General features: G+C 38.3%; 2 protein-coding genes across 2 annotated transcripts; one reads left to right on the top strand and one right to left on the bottom strand.

The window, feature by feature from the left end:
- LOC117928605 (sorting nexin 2A-like) lies at positions 1–12,271 on the top strand. The gene is made up of 5 exons (XM_034848531.1): positions 1–1,310; positions 2,216–2,425; positions 2,613–2,873; positions 9,630–9,716; positions 11,951–12,271. Exons 1-5 carry the CDS (start codon positions 267–269, stop codon positions 12,029–12,031), a joined length of 1,683 nt encoding a protein of 560 aa, XP_034704422.1. The 5' UTR covers positions 1–266; the 3' UTR covers positions 12,032–12,271.
- A 576-nt stretch (positions 12,272–12,847) lies between these two features.
- On the bottom strand, positions 12,848–15,987 carry LOC117929188 (probably inactive leucine-rich repeat receptor-like protein kinase IMK2). The gene is made up of 2 exons (XM_034849441.1): positions 13,725–15,987; positions 12,848–13,635 (listed from the first exon to the last, which is right to left on the bottom strand). The coding sequence occupies exons 1-2, from the start codon at positions 15,718–15,720 to the stop codon at positions 13,022–13,024; spliced, it is 2,610 nt and encodes an 869-aa protein (XP_034705332.1). The 5' UTR covers positions 15,721–15,987; the 3' UTR covers positions 12,848–13,021.
- Positions 15,988–16,714: the final 727 nt, after the last annotated feature.

Below are 16,714 nucleotides of genomic sequence, written 5' to 3'. Positions count from 1 at the left end.
GCTTGCCGTGTAATTCCCGAACCCACATGCAGCTCCACCCTCCACTCTTCTTCTTCTTCTTCTTCTTCTTCTTCCTGGCACGTATCCCACTCCCCATCACCGCCCCCTGCGCACGATAGCCTCTGCCGTGGCAGCGGCTCGGAATTGTCGCTTCCTTGCCTTCAAATCTCTTCCTGAAACTTTCTATTTCTTCACAGAATGAGAACGACGTGAATTCCAAATTAAGATTTCCTTTTCCTTTCTTTGGTTTGAATTTTTGAATAAAGATGATGGGCTATGAGAATCAGGGCTATGAAGAAGCCCATCTCTACGCGTCCCGAGAAGAGATGGAGACTCTCGTCCTCGACGAGCCATCCAACGGCCACCATCTCTCCGATCACCGTAGCATCGTGTCTCTTCATGAGGCGCACCACACCCTATCTCCGCCTGCTGCCGTAATCTCAGCCGTGGATGATCCTTTGGTCTCGTCATCCTCCTCGTCGTCCGTAGACCACCAAAACCCTAATCTACCGTTCAATTCGTTTCTAGAACCTCCCTCCTATGCCGACGTGATTTTCAATTCCTTCGACGAATCCAACGGCGACACCAACGGCCACGAAAGCCCCAAATCGTTGCCGAGATCGGCTTCGTCGAATTCCGATTACTTGAACATTTCAGTTACGGAGCCTCACAGAGAGCAAGAGATGTCAAATTCGCTTGTTCCCGGTGGAAACACGTATGTGACGTATCTGATCACGACAAGGACGAACCTGCCGGATTTCGGTGGTCCCGGATCGGAGTTCAGCGTCCGACGGCGGTTCAAAGACGTAGTGACATTGTCTGATCGGATATCGGAGTCGTACAGGGGGTTCTTCATCCCTGTGAGGCCAGACAAGAGTGTTGTCGAGAGTCAGGTGATGCAAAAGCAAGAATTCGTGGAGCAGAGAAGATCGGCATTGGAGAAGTACTTGCGGAGATTAGCTGGGCACCCAATGATCAAGAAAAGCGAGGAGTTACGAGTATTTTTACGGGTGGATGGCAAGCTGCCATTGCCGCGAAGCACTGATGTGGCGTCGAGGATGTTGGATGGGGCAGTGAAGCTTCCAAAACAGTTGTTTGGAGAATCAGTGGCCCCTGCAAATCCACAGGAGGTGATGCAGCCAGCTAAAGGTGGGAGGGACTTATTGAGGATTTTTAAGGAGTTGAAGCAGGCAGTTTCTAATGATTGGGGTGGCTCAAAACCACCAGTGGTGGAGGAAGATAAGGAGTTCTTGGAGAGGAAAGACAAGTTGATGGATTTCGAACAGCAATTGAGTAATGTGTCTCAGCAGGTCGATTCTTGCACTATTTCTATTAGTTTGTATGGACATAGATTTCTATTTAAGCTTAATTTGAATCAATTTAAAATGCAGAGTCCCATGAAAATTAATTTTTTCTGATGTAATTTAGACAGCATTTAGGGATACGAATCAGCATTTGGAATGTTGGTGTTGAAAACATTAAGCCAGCCAACAATACTCGATTATTAGTATACTGATCACTTCTGCATGTGATCAATGCCAGCCCATCTATATAACTGATAATTAGTGTATCGATCACTTCTGCACGTGGCTGACACTAATCATCAATATAACTGATAATTAGTGTATGGATTGGTCTGCAGGAGACATGATTATCATATTCAACTGTGTCCAACATCTCTTTGGATGCACAGAGAATAAGTGTGTCGTTCTTTACTTGCAGAGTGTGCATAAGAAAAGAGTTCTGCTTCTATGCTTAGGATCTTGTTTTATATGTTGCTTACTTCACTCATTACTTGTGAGAATTTCCTTTTTATTTATAGAGCTTATTGTATGTTGCTTACTTCACTCACTCTTTTACTATATATGGTTATTTTGTATATGTACATGCATACATACTCAAATGAGGATAATTTGGTCGAATGTATTGTTCACAAACTTGCTACAGACTCACATTTATATTTGAGGAAGTTGCCATGTCAGACATGACCTCCTATATCCTTGCTGGAATGCAGCTATGATATAGGATCGGTTTTTAGGATTTTGTGAAATGTAATTTTCACTGTCATTTTTCTATGGTGACTTCCAAATCTACCCTTATTTTTCAGTTATTTTTCTAGGGTGACTGACCTGTGATATCTAAACCTGTCCTACTTTTTGTTTGTGATTATTTATTTATTATCGAATGAAATTTACTCAGTTTTCTGGTTTTTCAGGCTGAATCACTTGTAAAAGCTCAGCAAGATATTGGAGAGACTATGGGGGAGTTGGGGTTGGCATTTGTTAAGCTTACCAAGTTTGAGACGGAGGAAGCTTTGTATAACTCTCAGAGAGTTCGAGCTGCTGACATGAAAAATTTAGCAACTGCTTCTGTTAAAGCAAGCAGATTGTATAGGGAGTTAAATGCACAAACAGTCAAACATTTGGTAAGTTTCAGTAGTTTTGCTATAATGTGGTCCCAATATATCAAAAGTGTCAGAAAGCTATTTTCGACAACTATATTGTACTAGGGAACCTTCTTGATTTGTTCTGAATTGGAGTGAAACCTCTGGTCCACTGTCCAATGAAGAATCTTTTGATATTTTGCTTATTTTTGTTTGACATATATTGCAGGACACACTCCATGAATATCTTGGAGTGATGTTAGCTGTCAACAGTGCATTTTCAGACCGAGCAAGTGCTTTGCTAACAGTACAAACTCTTTTATCTGAGTTATCTTCACTGCATACAAGGATTGAAAAGCTGGAAGCTGCTTCGTCCAAAATATTTGGTGGAGACAGGTCCAGAATTCGCAAAATAGAAGAGTTGAAAGAAACTCTGAAGGTTTCTGAGGATGCTAAAAATTGTGCAGTCAGAGAATATGAACAGATCAAGGTAACATCTTTTTTTCATGGTTTTCACCTTTGATTTTGAGGTTCATTGACAAATGGCTACCATGAGAAGATCAGTCTGAAGTTTCATTATGACCTTTTATATGCTGCTTGGCTTTAACATGTACAAGATTTTATAAAAGTCAATCAGCTTCCTTGCAGTTAATAATGGTCAAATTTCCCAAATGGAAAAATGAGAAGAATCCTGTGAAAGTAATAAACATGCTACACAGTTAAACAACCACAACAAACCCCTTTCCCTGCTCCTCTAAAAAGAAGTTGCAAATACTAATGAGCATGAAGACCTATGTTTATTTTCTTTCCACATTAGGATTCTGTCTATTGGGTTTTGTGTTGTGTTAGCAGAAACTTGAAGGCAAACAATGTTAATTTAAGAAGGTACACAAGGTTTTAACATGGTTCGGCCAATAGGCTTATATCCACGGATGAGAGACAATCATTCTACCATACTACCTTGTATTTACACTTTGAACCACGAGCCCCCTCGCTCCACCAAGTGTCTCATTATTCCTCACATCTCTATCCACCATGTATAGCCTTTACAAGCCTATCCACCATTTATAGAGATATTCGTAATAACTTTCCTTATTCTATAAGGAAATTTAGTATTATAATAACATTCCAACTTAGGGAAGATATTCTTAAACACTTTGCTTATTCTGTGAGGAAATTTAATATTATAATAACATATCAACTTAGGAAATATTTTATACAATATTATTTACAAAATTTTTTTTATACTAATTGGGAATTTGAGATACTTTTCAACGATTTCCACCTTCGATCAAATTCCATTAAGTCAACTTCCATCTCTCTATGATACACACTTTTTATATCACATCCGGATGAGAGAATAATTGACTTCACTTTCAATTAAAACTCCTCTTGTCATTCTCTTTTGTGCTCTATTATTTTTGGCTATTCTAGAAATCTTTAACGTGAGCCTTGATACTAGTTTGTTGCATCTATGGAAGTTTTAATGCAAACAATGTTAGTTCAAGAACACAAAAATAAAATGATCTACACAAAGATAGATGAGGTTTTAACATAGTTCGGCCAACTATGCCTACATCCACAAATGAGAGAGAATTATTCCACTATGCTATTGAGAATATTACAGAGGATAAAAACAAATACAACTATTAGGTTTCCAAAATATCCCATATTTCCCCATTCCTTGTATTTACACCCTAAATCACAATCTCTCACTCCACTACGTGTCTCATTTTTCCTCACATCCCTATCCACCATATATAGTTTTTGGAAGCTCATCTCCATCTCATAACTTTTTTCCCTCATGACATAAAATATTTATAGAGATATTTTTAATAACATTCCTTATTTTGTAAGGAAATTTAATATTACACTATATTAACTTAGGAAATATTCTATATAATATTTTTACGAAAAGGAATTTATACTAATTAGGAATTTGAGACACTTTTCAACATTTTGCTTGTTAGCATGCCTCATGCTTGAGTTTATGTTTGCCATGCATTACCAAACTCTGAATTTTGAAGTTGTAAGATAGAGGCTAGTAAAGTTAAGTTTCCATGTAGGAAACTTTCAGGCTCTCAATTTAATTTCACAATTTTCATAATTTATTTATTTCATGGAAACTGATTGTCAACAAGCTTTTGTCTAAATTCATTTCCATGCTGAAAGGACATTTAATAAATCACTTTTTGGTTGATAAGAGGAGATAATTATATCTTCATTTTGTATCTTCTTCTTTTCCCATGGCAAATCATGCGGGTATCTTAATATTTTGTCTCCATTTTTTTTTTATCAGTAAATGAGATTTGTATTAAACGCCAAAAATAGCGCACCAAAGTACACACGATGTATACAACCACAACCAAAAAGTACCAAAAAAAGGAAGAGGAAACAAAAAACTATTCCCTCCCTCAAATTGACCCCAACCAATCAATGAAATCTACTATGGACATCAATCTTACACCTATAAACAGTTTGGTCCAAGATAACAAATTACACAAAAACAAGTATTTCAACCTTTGGATTGAGAGCTCCACATTCTCAAAAGGTCTTCTATTTTTCTCTTTCCAAATAGTCTAGAATAGGCATAAAGGAGTTGTCTTCCAAACCTTTTTCCGCTTTCTTCCAACAAAGGAACCATGTCAGTCTAGCAAAGTCTCTCTAAATGTGAACTGCATCACCCAAAAAACTCTAAAGGGAGAGAATAAAAGTTCCCACAACACCCTTGCCTTGTCACAATGCAAAAGGATGTGGTCAATTGACTCCTCATGAGATAGACAAAGGGAACAATGATTGGCCAAAGACCACTCCCTCCTTTGAAACTGGTCAAGAGTCAAAGTTTTTGCCCAAGTCGCATCCCATGCAAAAAAACTCACCTTAGGAGGAACCCACGCATTCCACGCAACACTAGAAGGGAATTGCACTACCTTTCCTGTCTCTAGGCTAGCATAAAGTGATTTAACAGAGAAAGTCCTACTCTTCGTATCATCCCAACACACTTTATCCTCTTTACCCTCTTCAACCACTTTAACTTGAAGTCTTGCCAAAAAACGTACCACAATACCAATCTCCCAACCATTTAGGGGCCTTGGGAAGTTAGGATTCCAGCCACCCTCCTCATTAGAATGCTGCCACAACTCCACCACCCAAGTGTCTTTAAAGTTAGAAAGGGCAAATAAAGAGGGAAAAGAAACATTAACTGCTCATCCCCACACCACTTATCTTTCCAAAACTTTATCATTTTCCCATTGCCCACCGAAAAAGACAATTTACAACTACCTTTTTTTTTGATAAGTGACAATTTATAACTAACTTAATCTCACAACTTTCTTATGGTCTTCCATAACCTAACATCGTAGCCTCCTCTTGCTTCCTTAGAGCACCAATCCCCTTCCTAATCCCCATATTTACCATTAATGATTTGTCTCCAAAAGGCCTTTCTTTCTAAAGCAAAGCGCCAAATCCACTTACAAAGGAGGGCCTTGTTAAGCGAGTGAAGGCCCTAACACCTAGGCCCCCCTTCCATTTGTCAGAGCAAACGGTATCCTACTTCACTAGATGAGGCTTACTAACTAAGGTCCCGCCTCCCCAAAGGAAGTCCTTTTGAATTTTTTCCAACCTTAACCGCACAATCCTTGGTATCCGAAAAAGAGACAAAAAGTAGATTGACAAACTAGATAACGTACTTCTAATCAACGTTAGTCTTCCCCCTTTGGAAATGTATTGTCTTTTCCACAAAGCCAATCTTTTGCGAGATCTTTCTTCCACCCCATCCCAAGCCACCAAAGAATTAAAAGGGCCGCCTAAAGGGAGCCCCAAATAGGTGGTCGGGAGCACTCCCACTTTACAACCTAAAACAAAGGCCAACTCATCTAGTTTCTCCGCTTTCCCTACCGAAATAAGCTCACTCTTGGTTAAATTAATTTTCAAACCTGAAATGACTTCAAACCACATAAGCAATCAGCTTTAAGTAGGTCAATTGGGTATGGGAGGCCTCACAAAACACCAAAGTGTCGTCTACAAACAGTAGATGAATAACCTCTAAACTCTCTCCACCTCCACCATTCCATTTGAAGCCAGTAAAAAAGCCACCTTCCCTTGCCCATCGAAGAAGACAGCTAAGCGCCTCCATAGCAAGCACAAACAAATACGGACAAAGATGACCCCCCTGCCTTAATCCTCTAGAATTTTGGAAGAAACCCAAAGGGGTACCATTCACATTAACTTTGCTCCAAGGCATGTCTAAACTATTAGCTTTGTAGTGTGTGTGTGTGTGTGTGTATACATGTAATGTGTGTGTGTGTGTGTGTACATATATGTATATATATAGCCTATTCACACAAGTGTACAAAAATAGAAATCTTGAGTATGTTTGATAGTATTATATAATGACGTGTTTAGTAGAGATACATACATAACAAAGAGTTGTAAATTCATATGTATTTGTAAATTGGCAAAGCGGCAAAGCGGCCTTTCACTGAATTTAATAGTTATAGCTATGTGATTATTGACCAATCAATGCTTTGAATAGTTGAATTGGGTTGTAAGTGGTTCAATATAATTACATTCATCAGTTGAATTCAAATTTATTTGTGAATTGGCATGGCGGCCTTGGTACTGAGTTTAATAGTTATAGCTTGATTGGATATATGATGACAAATGATAGACAGAGAAAAAGGCAAGTCATTTCGCCAACAGGGAAGAGGCTTAAATGTATATGCTGATAATTTGTAATTTCACATAATAAAATTTATTATTAGGGAAAAGGGCTAGTATGCCTATATTATATTTCCTTACAATATAGTATAGGACTGAGATGGAGATCCAGAAAATCTATGGAGGCTTGATTATGGGTTCAGATTTAGCTGCCTTGTTCTGAAAGATGGCTTGGTGGTCTAACCTGAAATTTCTTTTTTGATACACTAATTGGTCTAGCCTGAATGAAAACTTAATTTTCCATGTTTTATAATTTCCTAACTTCATAGATATGCCACTTTTCTGCAACTTCGAAGTTTAGAAGCCTGATTTTCTGTCTTCTGTTTAACCACATAACCAACTCATTGATGTAGGACAACCATAAGATGGTTGTTTACAATCAAATAGATGGACTAGGGCTTTAATCTTTTATGATTTGAGGAGAGGAACTAGGAACTTAAATTATGGCAGCAGAGAAGAAAATAAAATAGAGAACAAGATAAAAAATGAAGAAGAAAAGATTAGACCCTTACTAAGGTCTTCTATGAGTCTCATAATTGAGAATTGCAAAGTATGCAAAACTTGTTATTATTCATTACCAATTGCATTTTACAACAATTAGCATGATTTATAGGATTTAGAAGACCCAAAAAATGAATTAAAATCATTAAAAAAGAAGTCTAACCTAGTAATTTTTTATTTTTTTTTATAAATAAGCATGATATATTATCAAAAGGCCACAAAGCATACATGGAGTATACACAGAAGCCTAAACCTAAAAACGCAAAAAACAACAATCTCACCAACCCTTAAGTGGACGCTAGCCACTCAAAAAAGCCTATAAGCGAAGAGGACTCATCTCCAATATACACTCTAGCCCAACTCCACAAATTACAAACAAAAGAATTTTTGAGTTTTTGTATAGCTAAGGACCCTCCCCTAAAAGCTTTTTCTTCCAAACAGTCCAAAAAATACACAACAGAATGAAATTCTAGATATTTTTCCTTTTTTTCCCCACAAAAGGGTCCCTCCAACTAAATAACATATCTTTAACTGTCTCTGGGAACACCACTGAACACCAAACAAGGCCAGGACGATCTCCCAGAGGACTCTGACCACTGTACAGTGTAAAAGAATATGATTTACAGTTTCTTCATCACTACCACACAAAAAACAGCAATTAGGGAGCTGCCACCCCCATTTTTGAAGCCTATCCAGGTAAGAATCTCCCCCCACGTTGCCTCCCAAGCAAAAAAGGCAACTTTGGTTGGGACTTTATCCACCCAAATGCACTTCTTTGGGAAGACGAGATCGCTAGGAGCAATCAGCAAATTATAAGCTTCCTTAACCCCAAAAATTCCATTTCCCCCACCCTTCCAAAAAACAGAATCCTCCTTTGGAGATATCCTGTAGTCCCTCAGCATAGAAAGCAAATCTCCTATCAAATCCAGCTCCCAATCATTAAAGCCTCTATAAAATTTGAGATTCCAACCTCCCTGACCAAAATTCGAATCCCACACTTCATTTACCGTTGCATTCCTATGGACCGCCAAAGCGAATAACTAGGGAAATTTTTGGGACAGCGCTGCATTGCCACACCACCGATCAGTCCAAAAATTGACTTTAGTCCCTTTACCCACTTTAAACTCTATGTTATCGCAACACCAGATTGCCTCCTTCAAGATCTCCTTCCAAACCCCCACTCCAAACGTCTCATTAGCCTCATTAGTCCTCCACCCAAAAGCCTCTTGGCCATACTTCACCAAAATCACCTTCCTCCAAAGATTGTCCTTTTCGTGGGCAAATCTCCAAATCCATTTGCCAAGCAAGGCCGTGTTCAAAAGAGCAAGCTTCCTTATGCCTAGACCACCTTTCTCCTTTTGTGCACACACCACCTCCCAGTTGATTAAGTGGACTTTCCTCTCCAAACTTCCCTCTCTCCAAAATCTTCCAAATTCTTAAAACTCTTAAATCTTCCAAATTATAAAAATAAAGAAAATAGAAACTTTTGTTTTAGAATTATGAACTTAAACTTCATAATACCTTCTTGTAAAAGATTTTCTAGATTCTAAACATGATGCAAATATAAACTTTAGGAAAAAAAAAATAGCTCTTCAGAAAATAGAAAATTTAGAAATATAAAACTTATTTTAAGGAGAAATTTCCAACAAAAAAATTTCCTAAATTCTAAATGAAACTCAAATGCAAGAACCTAAAACACTGTAGAATTACCCAAATACCCTTGATAAAGTAAGTTAGGGTTGTTATTATTATTATTTTTAATTTCTTTTTATTCATTTCTTGAGTAGATCTTGAAGTTTCATCCCCATCAATCATCTTTTTTATAATTTTTTAATCATATCAGCCATCTTTATTTGACCTTCAAAGCTCAAACTTGTTTAAGAAAGAATTATGTTATATGTTTATGCTGTTTATAGTTTTGCTTAATTGGCATTAGCTTTTAAAATTACATAAATCCACAACACATTGGTTTTTCATGAAGAGATTGTATGATTGTTAAGTATAACGAATGGTAAACTATATGCAGGAAAACAACAGGAATGAGCTTGAAAGGCTAGACAAGGAGAGGCATGATGACTTCTTGAGCATGTTGAAGGGGTTTGTAGTCAATCAGGTATTCCTCCCCCCCTTTATGCTCTGGGTGCTATAAGATCTTGAGACTATGTCAGAGCATAAATTCATGACTACTTGTTGAACTTTAAAAACATGGCTAGCAGCTTAATATCAAGGGTTTGTACAATCTTAATTTCTAAAAACATAGTTAATGCCAAAATTCTGATATATGCTCGTCCAAATAAAGTGCAAGTTTTTTATTTTATTTTTTATTTTTTGAAAACAAATGAAAGGGGAATTTTATATGAACTATATGACATAGAACAGAGTTTTGGGCAATTAAGAAACTGAAGATTTAGCATGTGGAGGGGTGCCATTGAAGAGCAACATTGAAGGCTCTCCTGCTTCTGATGAACTTTTTGCAAATAAGGAATCAGATTTGGGTTTTCCAATCAGTCCAGCTCAAGATCATGAGTATAGTTCTTCTATTCCAACTTGCCTTTTTTCTAGGAGCTGTTTTCAAAGGATTTTGCATATTTCAAAACAGTTGAAAGCTGTGATTTAAATGGGATAGTCAAAAACTTCAAAACAGTTGAAGGCATCACATTTTGGGTTCTTATCTGTGTTTTGGGGCGGATATGTGACGATCAGAGTGCAAATTGAACTAACGTAGAGCAGCAGTAAACAGAGGGGATTCCAAGTCCTCCACACCACACCATCATCAATCATCTGCTTTAATTGTGATTTCTGTTATCCTCTTAAAGCCTTAATGGGCTTTGATTAACTATCTTGCCCATATCTGTTAAAGGCACACTTTACCAAAGCCCAAGACTCAACCACTCCCTAGTTAGAATTGTTTGCTTGCCAAGGTGTTGTCTTGTTGCAGGGACATGCCTAGTGTACTCTATTTTTCCATTTTTAACAATTTTATTCTGAAAAATTTTAACTGTGTATTGAAATTTCCATAATATCATTAATTTTTTGTTTAATGTTTCTTTTAAAAATGTTTGGAATCTCAGACTTTTTGTTACTTGGATTGGAATTGGAATAAGATTTGTCAAATTGATACGCATCCTAGTGCATTTCACCTCTCTTAGGTGTGAGCATTATGTTGCACCTTGCACCTAAACCTTAGGAGACCATTCCACCTAAAGCTCACCTTGCGCGCTTTCGAACTATGATCTTGCCTTGATTCAAGGGGAATGTTTGTATCTGTCCCCACCAACACAACATTTTGAAACTGCGAGTGCATGGCATGAAGAGAATTTACATAGTGTAGGAGATAAAAAATTTGGGAAACAAAAAATTTTCATCAGAATAATAACCTAAGATCAAAAGCTAGGAGCAGCTATGGGGGGAAACCCTCCGTATCTGTAAGGGAAGTTACAAACTTTTTACTAAAAACCATTCCATGATAATTATAGGAGTTAAAAATGCTCGATTTTGGTTACTAAGGGCTCTACTTGCATCTCTCTAAAATTCAGGATGCATCTTATATTTTCTTGTAGTGATTTAGTGGGCTAGACATTGCTCAATTAAGGTGTGTTTTGATATTCAATCTCCTAATGCTCCGTTTCAGACATTTTTTGAGTACTTTTGCTGAATCTTTACTGAAATAATATTGATTCACGTGTGTCTTTACTTGGTACATCTGAAGATGACATACTCAAGGGTATCCACTGTATCCTAGCTCTTTTTTATCTTCTTTAATAACTCAACATTAATATCATTCTCACTCCATATACTAGGGGACAAGAGCTTCTAAAATTGGTTGGATATTGATTGTGTATTTTATTGTGTTTGCTTTGGTTTGTGGTCCTATAGAACAGCTGTTACTTCTGTTGCATTGTTTGGTTTCCAGTAGTGGATTGAGACTGCTAAAGTACCTGCTGTTTTAGAGTTGCATGATTCTTTCCGCTTTGCCCTGTATAACCATTCTATAATCTGAAAACAAAATCTTTTTCTTCTATTGGTTCCTTTTTTTTCTTTGTTCTTTTGTTGCTAATAGATGCTTGGTAGAACTTACCTAGACTAGCATAGTCCTTTGATGCCATGGACCAGACTTTGCGAGGTGTTGATTTTGCTACAGGAGCCCTTATTAAAGTATTAAATTGAATATTTTTGCCCAACTATAATAGTGTCCAGGATAAACAAATAGTTGGTCTTTCCGGTTTGGTTGATTCTGCTTAAATTTGCAGCACTATGCCTTTATTTAACCATTTTTATCATGCAGTTATATGTGGTCCCTCTTCTTGAATGCATAATAAAGAAGGTTGTGTCATGTATGTCACACAGGCCGGATATGCAGAGAAGATGGCAAATGTTTGGGAAAAGGTTGCAGAAGAAACAAGTGGGTATGCAAAAGATGGCAGCTGAAGGACGAGGCTGTAAATTTTGTTTTCAGCTTTTTTCTGTGGACTTCTGTTTTTTCATTTTTGTAAATTATATGGAGTTTAATGAGACATTCATTACATACCCAGTTGCCTACAGAAACCCTTGTTACTTCAGCTCGGAACTCTGTGTGAAGATATGCGAACTCCAAAGACAATAGAGGTGTAGTAACACATTCTTAATATAACCAAAGAAAAATAACAGAGTTGGAAAAACATTTCATCATATGGTCTTGTTTTAGGGTAAAAGATCACTTCTCTAGTTCTAACTGTTAGCTCTGAGTTTTACTTTTGCTCTGTTTATACGAAATTTGCAATGGGCATTTTTGTTCTAACTGTCAACTCTTTTGTGCTTGTGGCTGTTGCTGCGGCTGGGCTTTTGGAGTGGGAAATTGAGAGGAACAAAGGGAAAATTGGGAATGAGTTTATGGAATATGCAGGCTTTATGGAAGGCCTGTTTGAAAGAGCTTCTCAACTGGAAGTAGATTTTTATTTAATTAATTAATTTTAAATATCACAATTATCCCTTTTTATATAAAAATATTCTTAAAATATAACTCATAACCATTAAATTCAACTGGTAATCATTTATGAACGTAGAAACATGTGTATTTTTCTATGACTAGCTATTATTAAATTGGTTTCATCATACATTTTAAAGGACTGAAATCGTAAGATTGATAGGTACCATATTGGTATCCTAGTATTTTTCCTTGTTGAATATGTTATTGATTTTTTTTTTCTCTTCTGTCATGGTTTTGTTTTTAAGCTGAATCCAACCTTTTGGTATCAAATTTATCCATTTCAGACAAAACCAAGCTTTAATTAACTAAATCAAACTTATATATACAGATACAGAATCACTACCCAAAATCGAAATTCAAGAATAAAAGAATCGTGGTAGAGACTATTGTCTCTCTCTCCCTAATATCTCTACCAACAAATACTTAAAATCTAACTTTCAAGCATTCCCTTCTCAATCACTTGCTGAAGGGACTCCGGCTCCATCATCACCGGAACTAGCAGCTGCCTCCGGTCTGATCTCCTCAAGCTGCTGGAGAACCTGGTGGACTTCCGGCCGTGCTGAGGGTGAAGGATCCACACAATGCAAAGCCAGTTTCAAAGTGTTCAGCAACTCATCACCAATCGTAGACGCATCCTTCATCAACTCCAAATCGAACACTTCATTTGTCCACTCCTCCTTCACAATGGAGGCCACCCACTGAGGCAAATCCACTCCATTCGTCGCCTCCCCTGGCGACTTCCCTGTTAGAAGCTCCAGGATAATAACCCCGAGACTGTATACATCAGTCTTTGTGCTGGCTTTCTTCAGCTTCGAGAGCTCCGGTGCCCGGTAACCCAATGCCCCTGCTGTTGCAATCACATTAGAATTGGCTGCAGTCGTCATTAACCTGGAGAGGCCAAAGTCTGCAATCTTGGCAGTTATATTCTCATCTAGTAATAAATTGCTTGATGTAAGGTTCCCATGGATTATGTTTTCATTGTTATGAAGGTGGAACAGACCGCGCGTAGTTCCTTGTGCGATTCTCATCCTTGTTGGCCAATCAATCGATATGTCCGGGCCGCGGGCTGCAGCAAACAGGACAAGATATTAGTATCTGATGAATGCAGTTTTTTCCGTTTAGGGTGGTTGAAAGTGTGGAGTACAGTTTACTCACCATGGAGGAAAGCTGCGAGGCTCCCTTTCGGCATGTAGTCGAAAACAAGAAGTTTCTCCCCTTTGGGTCCTAAGTAGTAAGCCCTGAGAGCCAGAAGATTAGGGTGTCGAATTTTCCCAAGTACATTAACCTCAGTTTCGAATTCCCTCTGGCTTTTTGTGATCTTCTCCCTCAATCTCTTCACTGCAACTTCGTTTCCATCCTCCAATGTGGCCTTGTAAACAGTCCCATAAGTGCTCTTTCCCATAATCTCTGCGGTTGCACACAAAAGATCGTCCGCTGTGAACACCATTGGCCCATCAAAATGGACTAGTTTGCCTCCTGCCTCTCCGCCTGCTTCGACTTCAACGCCGGCTGAAGGGGCGCCCTTCTCGGCCCTTGCTGCTCCAGGCCTTCTTCCTGTGGCCTCACCATCCTTTGCTTTTGATGCAGCCCTTTTTCTGATCAAGCAGCACAGCAAAATACAGCAGACTAGAAGCAAGATTATGAGCAGTGCCCCTGCTGCTATGAGAATTATGTCCTTGGTACTTAGTTTTCTGCCATGTCTCCTCGGTTTTCCCGGAGATGAAGCTGGGACAACTTGAGAAGGTACTTCAGAAGGGCAAGGGGTTGAAGCACCGTACCCACAGAGCTGAAGATTCCCCACAAAGCAGCTTGAATTGAACTTTTGGGACAGAAGAGTTGGAACAGAACCAGAGAGGTTGTTGTAAGAAACATTGAAGGAATTCAGGTTTGGAAGATCAGCAATGGAAGATGGGATTTCTCCGGTGAGGTTATTCTGCGATAAATCAAGCTGTGTGAGCGCTGAAGCGTTCCCGATACTTCCAGGAATAGGACCATTGAATCGGTTTCTCCTCAAGTTGAGGACTGAAAGGTTCTGCAACTTCTGAAAGGCATCTGGGATTTGGCTATCAAGGCCATTGTTCTCCAGATTCAACACAAGAAGAGAGGATAAATTGGAGAGACTAATGGGCAAGCTTCCATTAATGGCATTGCTGGAGAAATCTACTGTTTTAAGCCTGGAGAGCCGGCCTATTTCATCAGGTATGGCTCCAGTGATCTGGTTATGACTGAGAGAAACCTCTTGGAGCTCACTCAACTTCCCCAAAGAAGTGGGCATGCTTCCAGAGAAGAAGTTATGATCAAGGGCTAATGACTGAAGGCGAAAAAGGCTTTTCCCTTGCGTCCCAACACCCCAAGAGTTGGGTATAGGGCCAGAGAGGTTATTGTGTTGGAGAGCAAGGAAGGTGAGGGAAGAAGAGCGAGTGAGACTAACAGGGATGGAACCCGAAAAGGAATTGAAGCTGAGATTGAGCCTGTAAAACTTGGTAGAGTTAAAAAGACTATCAGGGATAGTCCCAGAGAGAGAATTGTTACTGAGATCAACAGTTTGAAGCAAGGGACAGGAACCAATTGAAGGAGGAATAGAACCCGAAAACCTATTATTGAAGAGCTGAACTCCTCTGAGGTTTGGGAGAAACCCCAGAGCTGAAGGTATGGAACCACCAATGAAATTATCATGGAGACTCAGTTTTCGTAGCGCTTGTAGCTGCCCAATCTTCTCTGAGATTCGACCTCCCAATCCTTTCCATGGAAGCTGAATAACAATGACCTGTCCCTGAGCACACTTGATCCCAACCCAACCACCCGAACAAGCTCCATATCCACTGTCGTTCCAGCTCCTCAAGAACCCTCTTGGATCCACCAGTTCATGCTTGAAGGCCTGAAGCGATTGGAAATCAGCTTCTGTGACAATGACTCCATCCCATCCCTGGCTTGAAACAGGCTGGACCACCAAGATAATCAACTGAACAAACAGTAGAAAGCGAGCATAATGCCCAGAAGCCTCACTCTTGAGCTGAAACTTCTTCCATTTCTCCTTCTTTTTATCACAAATGCGTCTCCAACCCACCACTCTCCCACTGAAAAACTGAAAAACCCAAAAAGGGTATGCGTAAAAGCCTTTGAAAATCTCCGTTTCCTTATCCATAACCATTAAGAACTATACCAGCTGTGAAAAGAAACCAGAAGAAGAAGAAGAAGAAGAAGAAGAAGAAGAAGAAGAAGAAAAAGAAGAAAGGGAGATTCTTTGTATTGTAATAGTGGGAAGATGGAAAGAGAATGAGGGATGAAACAGGAGCTGAAGTGAGTTGAGAGAGCGTTTTGTAGTGAGAACTGAGAAGAAGAGATGGGGCTCCTGGGAGATTTCACGTGAAGATCTGTGAGAGAGAGAAAGAGAGAGAAAGAGAATCTTTGTATTGGGAAAAATAAAATCGGAGACATAATGTCAGGTATCATTAGCTTCAGAGACCCTTCTTCTTACACAAAAATTAAAAAGAAATAAATAAAAATAAATAAAAATAAAGCCTTAACGGCTAGTTTTCTAGGTTTTACTTCAATTTGACCACCTGGTTTTCCGAAGTGTAATTGTGGCGAAGCCGCGCCTCCAACGGCTATCTTCTCACTTATGGATTAAGTGGACCCCGAAATTACTTTCCTGCCCCTATCGACACTTCCATTGACTTCAATCGATAAATCTCTATCACGCATTTCCTGTTTTACCCTGGTGTATTTTCATTAAATAAAATCATCCATTAAAAAGTAAAAACGACCTTTAACCTACTTTATATCCTTAAAAACTATTTTCCAAAATTTTTAAATTTAAGATAATAAAAAAAAATTAATACCCTAATCTTTTTAATCAATTTTTTAAAAATCATTATATTCACTATTATTTTCTATTTTTAGAAATGAAGCCAAACAGAGTTTAAAAATCTTTAAATGATTAAATTTTTAATCATTTTAAAAAATTTTATTAAATGAGATATTAGAAAAAAAAAACTTTTAAAATGTTTTTAACAATACGAAAGTAGAGTTTAGAGTAAAAATAATTTATTTGAAAAAAATCCAAAAAATAGATATCTTCTCGTAATAATCTCTAAACTAGTTGTTCTCAATTAGGGATTCATATCCACGTAAAATTGAAATTG

The sequence above is a fragment of the Vitis riparia genome, chromosome 13, assembly GCF_004353265.1.
Source record: "Vitis riparia cultivar Riparia Gloire de Montpellier isolate 1030 chromosome 13, EGFV_Vit.rip_1.0, whole genome shotgun sequence".
Lineage (NCBI taxonomy): Eukaryota > Viridiplantae > Streptophyta > Magnoliopsida > Vitales > Vitaceae > Vitis > Vitis riparia.
This window is presented reverse-complemented; position numbering and strand designations above follow the sequence as displayed.

Excerpts from the sequence above, each read along its gene's own strand:
- LOC117928605 (XM_034848531.1), top strand. The coding sequence starts at position 267 with ATGATGGGCTATGAGAATCAGGGCTATGAAGAAGCCCATCTCTACGCG. Across the intron at positions 1,311-2,215 it reads TGAGTAATGTGTCTCAGCAG|GCTGAATCACTTGTAAAAGC; the intron begins GTCGATTCTTGC and ends CTGGTTTTTCAG. Across the intron at positions 9,717-11,950 it reads AGGGGTTTGTAGTCAATCAG|GCCGGATATGCAGAGAAGAT; the intron begins GTATTCCTCCCC and ends TATGTCACACAG.
- LOC117929188 (XM_034849441.1), bottom strand. The coding sequence starts at position 15,720 with ATGGTTATGGATAAGGAAACGGAGATTTTCAAAGGCTTTTACGCATAC. Across the intron at positions 13,636-13,724 it reads CCTCGCAGCTTTCCTCCATG|CCCGCGGCCCGGACATATCG; the intron begins GTGAGTAAACTG and ends TGTTTGCTGCAG.